The following is a 9,610-nucleotide window of genomic DNA, read 5'->3' as shown; positions in this document are numbered from 1 at the left end:
ACTAAATCTTCAAGGGCGTATCGCAGCGTGATCGCATAACTAAGCGGCGACGTAAGGTACGGAGACGCTGGCCCATCACCGGCAGTCCGGGCCATGTGCGGATCCTGAGGGAGGGAGGGGGGCACGGGGCCATGCCCCCCAAGAAGCTCTGAGAGTATGTTTTAGCCCCCCAAAAACATTCCCAGAACTGCATAAAAGTTTCGTCTACTTACCGTCTGTTTTCAACTTTGATGGTGCGGTATCAAACATCTCTTTCCGTTTCGGAAACAAAAACTTTATGAAGAACGGTTGGAAGTGATTTGAATATCAAAACAAAACGCATGTTGACGCGGCTTAGTCATACTCGGCGCAAACATCGTGTTTGATAAGTGCACTGAACCTCGGACCCCACACCAGCCAGCTGGCGACGAACGGTTGGCTCTCCCCCCCCCCCAAAAAAAAACTCCAGGGTAGATCCGCTCCTGGTCCGTGCTTGCCCGCGCAGAGCACTGTTTGATAGAGGCCACCACTATGCGGCCACACTGCCGCCGGCGCCATGCTTCGTATTCGGCTCTGATCGCCCAACGCGACTACGAAGAGCAGTGAAACGGCGACCTTCCAACGGCCTCCTCGAAGGAGCCATGACCTTTCGCTCATCGGCGATGTGCTGCTTCTTCGGCGCCATCCCATCGCGGACACTCTGTATTTGGCCAACCAACAGCAGCTGCGATGGTGGCTAACAGAGGAATGCCCGCGCGGGTCACGCGGCCTTCTGCACTTCGGTGGGCTTGGCCTTGCAGACCGGCTGGGCTTAGCAATCACAAAACAAGTGGCATATAAAGAACGCCACGATGCACCGTCGAGCATAACATAGATTAACGCATAACCATCACAAAGTCGCGTTAAAACTTCGGCAGTACTTTATTACGAACACTTCCAAATGCACATTCCAGCAGGGTAAACTAGCGCTCATACACTTCAGGTACAAATATCACAAGATGTTTCATAAGATGGTTGTCTCGTTGCCTAAGCAGACCGCTGAAGGGTAAGGAAATGATTAAAAAACGACTTCGCCACAATGCACAATGCTGCAGGCACAGAGACTGACATACTAAAAATTAACTCATCAAGTCTTCATTTCTCAGGCAAACCGGATCTTCAATTCCCGAAGGCGTCACCAGGAACTCCGCGCTGCCCCCGCAGGCTGAGCTCACACTCTTGGTCAGTATAGCAGTTCGCCGCGGGCCGTAAAGACAGAACTGTGGCTCAGAGGCGTGATTGGCTGCAACCTCACGATGCAGGAGGAGCCTGACGTGCGGCACGGGCAGCCAGCCCAATCCGAGCGCTGGGTGCACGCCAGGCGCCGCCCCGGACTCGTTCTGGACCACGTGATTGGTCACTACAACTGTTAGACGGCAGTCGGCAGCCAATGATTTCAGCGTGGTGCCAAGGAAATTCAGGAGGCCGAACCCTGGAAAACAGACACGTTTTCGCTTTTGATGCAAAAGATAAATCACACCGCTTATCATCGACGACAAACAATATGGTAGACCACTGTTTCCCAGTGAATGAAATAACCACAATACTGTCACGCTTACGTCATGATGCAGGTTATTACTCCTCAGGCACAGAAATGTAAAGAAATGGAGATGGAGACGGAAAGGGAGATCCAGGCTGGGAAAAGGAAGTGGGGAAAACAAAGGAAGGTGGTCAGGAAATTGGGTGAGTATGTGAGTAAGAATGGGAGTGAAACGGAGAAAGACAGAGGCAGAGAAAGAATGGAGGGGTGAACGGGAGACGGAAGAGGCCAGGGGATGACAGGAAGTGGCAGAAATGGACCATGCATAGTGATAGGGTCACCTAACGAACAGTTACACCGGACAGTGACTTTCCATTCACCACTGTGATACTGACGTCTTTAGGCACCACCCCATTTACAGTTTGTTATATAACGAAGCAATCACAGGTATGCGATGCGGGCGCATTTCCTTACAGCTGTGTGACCTTGACGGACGTCTTGGCACCCGCGTGTGAAGTGAAAACTGCTACAGCAAATAGATGTCATGGTGACTAAGATGCTTCCCATAAGAACATGAGTAGATTGACACCATTACGCTTGGGTTTTCCTGGATCAAATGGGTAAACCTGAATCAAATGTGTTCCAATGAGCATCACGACAGCAGACCACCATCACGGCATGAGGGTAAATATGAGGTATCAAATCCAGCGACGATGGCGTGATGTTCCACGCTAAACACATGGATGTTGACAGGCCGGCCTAGCGTACTGAACGGCCGCTACCGTCAGGAGGTCGTCCCTGAACCTTACCGACGAAGCCGGGCGAGGCCAGTAGGGGAGCCACTAGCGCGGCCAGCGAGTCTACCACCAGCAGCCGCAGGCCGGCGTGCAGCCGTCGCCGGCTGCGCACCACCTCCAGCAGGCTCAGCAGGTCACGCACCGTACTGCACGCCGCGTACTGCATCCGGTCCAGCATGCGGTCACACTCCTGCCACGGCAACCCCAAATGCAGACAGTTACCCTCCTGCAACGGTAACCTAACAGCAGGCAGTCACACTCCTGCCACGGTAACCCCGACTGCAGGTGGTCACACTACTGCCACGGTAACTCCACAGCAGGTGGTCACACTCCTGCCATGGCAACCCCAAGGCCAGACGGTTACCCTACTGCCACGGTAACCTCACAGCAGGTGGTCACAATACTGCCACGGTAACCCCGACAGCAGACGGTCACACTCCTACCACGGTAACCCCGACAGCAGGCGGTCACACTACTGCCGGCTGGCGGCGGCGACGATACACGGTAACCCGCACAATAGAACCTGACAGTATGTCTTTGATCAACTTAGTGGCGAATTTGCATCACTCATGTTTTTTCAACCCATGCATCATAGCTTCCATCAGTCCGTGGGACCTCACCGAATGCGGGACACGACGGTGGTGGAGAATCTGGCGGCAGCGGGCGGAACTAAACTCGCCCTTGGTGTCAGCAAAAATGACGCGGGCGCCGGCGGCCAGGGCGGCGGCGGCGGCTGCCATGCAGAGCTGCGTCTTGCCGACGGCAAACGGGCCACACAGCTCCACCAGATCTCCGGCGGACAGGCCTCCGCCCAGCAGACCGTCCAGGCTGGGGACAAGGCGCGGTACACGGCGCCGCGTGAGGACACGCACTGCCAGCGGGACTAAGAGCACGGCGGCGGGCAGTGCTGACAGGACACAGCAGCCCCATCACCTGCGGATAGGCAGTGGACAGCGCTGGCCGGGAGGACGTGCCTGGACCGGCCTCAGCACGGCAGTGGCGCGAGCTTCGGACGTGCAACGGATAACATTATCTCAGGGGAATACCGAGGACAGGGCATTAGAGTAGATGAGACAGCTCAGATAACACGTGTGGGCACACCGCCACCTTGCGGACAGTTCAAGGGAGTCGGAAGGAGTGGAAGAATGCGAGGACCCAGGTCGAGCAAACTCCTGCCCCCCTCTCCCCCCCCCCCATTAACTGGTGAAGCTGATTAGCCGGTCCAAGCTGTGTACCAGCAGCGAACCGCGTCAGCCGAGGGTCATTTGCTTGAGACAGATCAGGGGTTGTATGACATGAAGACTACAGATGCATCGAATTCTGCAAGAACTGTTCAATACTAGGGCTGTCCGCTGTCTGTAGTTATTCAGGCAGACAACACGTATCACGCAAGTTCAAACCAACGAGTGGTATGCAGCACAGGGCACATCGCTAGGCCCGCATGTCGATACGGGCGCCATCAAGCGGCCATTCTCGCCAATGAGTTACACCGTGAATGCTACTATGTATAAAATAACTTGAAAATTGCCAACAATTTTGAAGGGAAGTAGGCAATGTGGTCTTTAATTGGGTGACAGTCATACACTAACTTAACCTTTGCTAGCCTCGACATTTTGGCACTGTTTGCATCACGTAGAAACGATTGTGCTACCGATTTCAAACGAGTCTATAATGACCTGCAGATGATGTTCATCTTCTGCCCAAACTTTAGGGTAGTTGGTTCGTGAAGTCGATCAAACGAGGCAATAACACATTTTTTCTTCTCTTCAGGGCACCTTAGCATGGGCATATTTTACAGCACAGCGGTACTTAGGTAGTGAAAAAGACAGAAGGTTATGCTTCTTCCAATGAGGGAAGGGTTCAGGTAATACATAAATGGTTCCCGACTGCTGATAAAGCAAATAAGTAGCAGCACCAAAATCCAAATGACTGTGCACCCCAGAATACTTAAGCATTCAAGAAAACATTTCAGCAAAACCAATTGCATCCAACAAGGCCTGACAGACATTGCAAAGCATAAAGAAGCAATGGTGAAATATTCTAGGGGAACATATAACCTATTTTGATGTAACAGAACCACTCCATTCTTATCCAGCCATCCAGGAACAGTTTTATGCCTTTTGCCTAGGTCAGGAGCTGCAGGTAGTGCACTTCTGTTATCCAAATGCAAAGAAGACCTACATGTTATTTTACCTAATGGCACCTAGGCCTTTTTGCCTTTGGATGGTAGATTTATGGAAACTGATGTGTGACATCACACAACATTGCTGACAATAGGGATTATATCAGAGATTCACTCTTTCACCAAAATGACTACAAAACTTGTAATATTCCTAACAGCCTATCAAGAACAGCTTTGAGAGCAAATTCTTCCCTCCAAAATTGTATGGTCTTGAGTTGGTGTGCTCTGGTGCTGATGTAACTCTCTCATGGAAAAAATACTGGGACCCTGAGTGTCACCACACAATTTGAGCATGCTAATATGCTGAAGGGCATGCATTTGTGCTCATCCTGTCCATTTTCTGATGATTAAATTACAAAATAATGGGTTCTGACGACTGTCATGTGTTGGCAGGTCCATTACATCTTGTTTAACTCTGATGCATTGTGCCTAGATGTGAATACTCCTATTACTTGACTTAGTTCCAAAAGAGTGTTGTTGCAGACCACAGAACAAACCTTAACCCAGCAAATTTTTCCAACACAAACAATGCATTCATGACATCCATTGTCATTTGATGTTCACTCAAAAATTATATTGCAGCTACACTCTACGAAGACAACTTTGAGGAAAATGTGATGATGTGAATACCTGGTGCATACCATACCTTTCACAGCCTAATGGAAGATGTGCAATTGGTGCTTCATCCAGAATCTCATCCAGAGGGTGGGGTAAAGCAGAGTACTTGGCAAGCAGCACCTTCTTTACTGACACTGCTTCCTGCAACATGAAAAGCCTACCAACTGTTCAGAGTCTAAGTGATAAGTCAAACAAGCTACACTGCTAAAAAGTTACACAGTAAAACACAACAGAAAAATAAAGGTATACAGGAACACATATGCCTGGATCCTAAGGATGGGCCTACAATCTCATAAAGTGCTATGGTTATGAAATCCTGGGGGCAGATCCTGGGTACTGCTTTGAGCACTGGGCACATGCATGCACACTGAGATGGACAGCTAAACATTAACAGATATATGGGTATTTCTAAGATCACTATCTGGGACCAAATAATAGCCAAGCACTAGCAGCTTCCATACATATCAATCTCATGTTTTTTTGCACTACCTGAGTTCCATTTTCCAACTAACAAGCTGGACTGGGAAAAATTAGTGTTACATTATGTCAGTGGCCTAACAGAGCAGCAAAATACAGCAAAAAATCAGGGCAGCATGTATACCATAAATAAAAGCACTCCAGCATTTGTTCCAGATCACCACCCATTACTTCGGCACATTGTGAGACACTTTTTTCAGGAAGTGGTGATGCTGAAAAAGTAATTTAAGGCAAAAACTTCCAAAACATACTGCAAAATATATTCCAAACAATGCTGAGTTTAGCCCAAGCCTGTAGGTACATGGTTGAGCTAACTCGTGCCATGAAGACATCCAGCACTGTGGATGGATTTTTGCAACATGGCCAAAAATGACATTTTGCAAGATTAAAATTTACTTACAGTTATACTGACCTGGTATGTTAGGCTGCATACGTGAATGAGTGTCTCTGAGTCTCTGGACAGAAAGGCCAGCACAGTATTGATGCCACTCTTCCTAAGCTCTGCCAGAATAGGCTCGGTCAGCAACGGACACTCGCTGTTCTTGAGATGCATTCTGACCTGCAAAAATAATAATATCCGATCAAGTGAGGGAATTTCCAGTTGTATCAGATCAACTGCTACTGCATCCAAGCCTATAAAAATACGTACCGAGTTTTTTTAGTGGTTTCAGCTTGCGTTATTCGCCAAGAGAGGAAAGCGGGGCCCCGTAAATAATCCCGCACATAAACCAACTCAGCTAAATCAGTCTGGTGGCCACTTTAGAGAGGGAACTACGGGAAAACCACATCTATGTTATTTTGCTTTGATAGACTTGGCAATACAGGAAAGATGGCCAACAACGACCGTTATTCAAGACCACAATTTATTGCATACATGTGGGAAAAACCGTAGTAAAAGCCCAGTTTCACTGGGTCCCGGGTTGTTACCTTTTCCCAGCATTATTCTCACGTAGCACGGGACTTAGTGGCAAATCAGTTCCGGTCAGTTTCTGTACTCACTGGCGATTTAATCACGAAGTCCAGGACAAGACCGTTTAAGAGAATATCACTGTCGCCTGGCAGCGTTTGGAGGGTGTGGGGGAGGGAGTGCATTAATACGTAACTCGTGGGATAGCGACGTTCCCGAGTAAGAGTAGCGCATCCAACCAACGCGTGTTCTGCCGTGTGCGGGGCATTACAAATCTCGCAGATCGGTGGTGCGGTGCGAATAAATAGGCGGCTGCTGGGCGAGGCAAGTGTGGCCACATCTCAAACGCCCCTTAATACTTTCTCTCTGCTTGTTGCCCTGATGGCACGTCGCCCATGGTTGGTGTGTGGGTCTGATTCGATACCTGTGGCTAGCGTGCGAAACGTCCTACTTACCCGGTTTACATGGGCAGCCGAGGATAATTCGAATTAAGATCGGAACGGATCATGCGACGTTAACCCTCTCGGCGAGGGGCGTTTACATGGGCGAAACCGGCTTTACGTCGGATTAACGGTCGATAGTTCGATCCCGCTTAGTTCGAACCAAGGAACGGGTTATGGGCGAAAACTGCGCTTTTGAGGCGAACTGAACAAAACAAGAAGAAAAAAGCCGGTACTCTGCGTATGGATGGCGAATGTCACGAGCCATGGCGGGCGCGAGACAGATTTGAGGGCGAGGAGGAAGATGGACTCCGTTGGAAAAATGATCTGTGCGGGACTCATAGGCTTTGTAGCTACAGCACAAGCCATAGCACTTGAAACACAGGAGTTGCGCAGTCAGCACTGCCAAATCTGTCACATAAGCAGTGTTATATGCAAATTTTTACTAGCAGGAAACTAACTAGCACGAAATCAGTATTTTCTTGTATTGGCCAATGACACTCACAAACTTACCACACTCATCAGTATGCCACCCAGCATCATGTCATCTACTTTGCGCAGCCCAAGAAACACATTACCTAATCCCGCACCAATGCATTTATGAGCAGCCTGCAACAGTGAGCTAAGCTACAGAAATGACTCATGAATGCTACATAGTTAGTGGCAAAAATTGTGTAACTATGTTGTCTTTCCCCATCCAATGCATCATCAGTACCTGCGGGCAGCATTGCCATTTAGACTTGGCATGGACTGGCAAGTCAGAATGCAGCTATTTGCTTTCTTGACATACTAGGGTTGAAATACTACTTTGATATCCTTGCAGTCAACAGCATTGGCTGATATGGACTGATGGCTAGGTGGCACAAACAGCCGTGTTCGCACAGTCCAAAGATCATAACGTGAACCAGCCCCAGAGCTGTCATGACAAAAGCAATCTGGGCTCAAAATTCATAACAAATGATTAATTATAGCAACAGCTCAATTATCCACCTCATGGTTTGCAAAGATACGTGTCACAAAAAAGCACCGAGGCAACATATTTACTCACCAGTACAAAAACAGGTAATGATGTGCACTGCAGATGTTCTCTGCACATCATGTGGCATTAGGTTAGGTTTACTTAGTTTATGCACTGTTTTCTTCCACATGAAATGCACAAACCTGGATTTGACAGAGTACTGATGACAGCTAATTTCATCCAGTGCTCACATTTGCTTTCTTGACATTTTGGAACCATCACTGGGCAATTTTGGTCCCATCATTAAAAATAGTTCACATTCTGCACTGACTGCAATTATCTATTGCCTATATTTGTTGATCCTTTGCATCATGCAGGAATTATTGAGTTACCTATCTCACACATTAAACCGACAAGCAACAAACAGCCTAATTGCATCAAAAACAAATATTCCAGCCCCCACTTCCTTGCCAGTTGGTCTACCAGTGTGACGTAACTTCATATTTCCTTGACAAGCCAGTCACCAATATCCAGCACATCCCTCCTGCCAATAGGTGGTCAACCAAATGTTCAAGTCACAGGAGGAATGTCTGCAAATCAATCCTGGGGCATTTATGTATTCACCTAATGAAAGGAACTATTGGTACTCCCTGCAAGAATTGTTGAACAGTTGAATTACCTACCTCGTGGCCTGCAAAGACACCCATCACAAAAAAGCACCAAGGTGACATATTTAATCACCAGCACAAAAACAGGTGATGATATGCAACACAGACGTGTTCTCCATGCAGCATGTGCCATCATGTTAGGTGTTAGTTTATGCACTGTTTTCCTGCACATGGAACACACAAACTTGGATTTAGCAGAGAAATGATAACTATTTTCATCCAGTGTTCACATTTGCTTTCTTGCTGTTTTGACCCCATCATTGGGCAATTTCGGTCCTACCATTAAAAGTTCACATTCCGAGCTGACTGCAATGATCTATATTTGTTCATCCGTCATATCGTGCAGCAATTTTTAAGCTACCTTTCTCACACAAATTAAACTGACAGGCAACCAGCAACCTAATTTAAGGAACATCTGCAAAAACACTCCTGGGGACTTAAGGTATTAACTTAATGAACAAAACTTGGAGGCATTCTCTGCAAGAATTTTGAGCAATCCAAAAATTAAAATGAGAACAAGTCAAAGCTATATAAATAACCATATTACCTCCATCTGGCTTTTGGACGCATGGAGCCTGCCCCAGATGTAAACTAATCTAACCTTTAGGCGGAAAGATAGCACCAAACACCGTCGACGCCTGCTGTCTGCATAGATCAAGCGCCTAGCAAGGCTAAATTACGTGAGCATTCTGTGCTGCCAGCCACTCAAGGCCCTCAATAATAAGAGTAGTTTTAGCAGCATGGTGTCAACTTCACCTTCCTTCTCTTTTCCCTTACCATCTTGGACTTGAACCGTCTCGAGCAATAGCTAAAAACCCGTGGAAAAGCGGTAACAACCGCACAAAAGCTGAAATGGCTATGAACAGAACTGCGTGCGCCAGGCATTTTTCTTTTTTTTTGTTTAGACAGCTGACGGCCGATAATTCGGACGAATCCCTTCCTGAACGGATGATCCTCTCACGGGAAGGGATTTCCTCCGGCGCACGATTCGAATCAGCGGAACGGCGCGTGAGTGTATACATGGGCCAGATAGTTCGGATCGAGGACGGGTCCCGGCTTAATTCG

The 9,610-nt window shown here is 48.0% G+C and overlaps 1 protein-coding gene across 7 annotated transcripts; it reads right to left on the bottom strand.

The window, feature by feature from the left end:
* Positions 1 to 893: 893 nt before the first annotated feature.
* LOC119112883 (DNA repair protein RAD51 homolog 4) lies at positions 894 to 6,685 on the bottom strand. 7 transcript variants are annotated; one of them, XM_037237181.1, is made up of 6 exons: positions 6,500 to 6,685; positions 5,973 to 6,131; positions 5,124 to 5,236; positions 2,916 to 3,123; positions 2,308 to 2,485; positions 894 to 1,450 (listed from the first exon to the last, which is right to left on the bottom strand). In XM_037237181.1, exons 2-6 carry the CDS (start codon positions 6,123 to 6,125, stop codon positions 1,098 to 1,100), a joined length of 1,005 nt encoding a protein of 334 aa, XP_037093076.1. In that variant the 5' UTR covers positions 6,126 to 6,131; positions 6,500 to 6,685; the 3' UTR covers positions 894 to 1,097. The 7 variants fall into 7 exon arrangements, with proteins under 7 accessions (XP_037093076.1, XP_037093073.1, XP_037093074.1 ...); XM_037237178.1 differs by having other exon boundaries at positions 6,572 to 6,685; XM_037237179.1 differs by having other exon boundaries at positions 5,985 to 6,131; positions 6,572 to 6,685.
* Between the last annotated feature and the right edge of the window lie 2,925 nt (positions 6,686 to 9,610).

This window comes from Pollicipes pollicipes, unplaced genomic scaffold (assembly GCF_011947565.3).
Source record: "Pollicipes pollicipes isolate AB1234 unplaced genomic scaffold, Ppol_2.1 Scaffold_7261;HRSCAF=8764_pilon_pilon_pilon, whole genome shotgun sequence".
Classification (NCBI taxonomy): Eukaryota; Metazoa; Arthropoda; class Thecostraca; order Pollicipedomorpha; family Pollicipedidae; genus Pollicipes; species Pollicipes pollicipes.
The sequence above is the reverse complement of the archived record's forward strand: the minus strand, read 5'-3'. Positions and strand labels throughout refer to the sequence as shown.

Bases quoted from the DNA above. Each gene is read 5' to 3' on its own strand.
- LOC119112883 (XM_037237178.1), bottom strand. From the start codon at position 6,664: ATGCACTCCCTCCCCCACACCCTCCAAACGCTGCCAGGCGACAGTGAT. The intron at 3,124-5,123 runs GTATGGTATGCA...CCTTGTCCCCAG, and splicing joins CTTCCATTAGGCTGTGAAAG to CCTGGACGGTCTGCTGGGCG. The intron at 1,451-2,307 runs GTAAGGTTCAGG...TCTGTTTTCCAG, and splicing joins GGCCTCGCCCGGCTTCGTCG to GGTTCGGCCTCCTGAATTTC.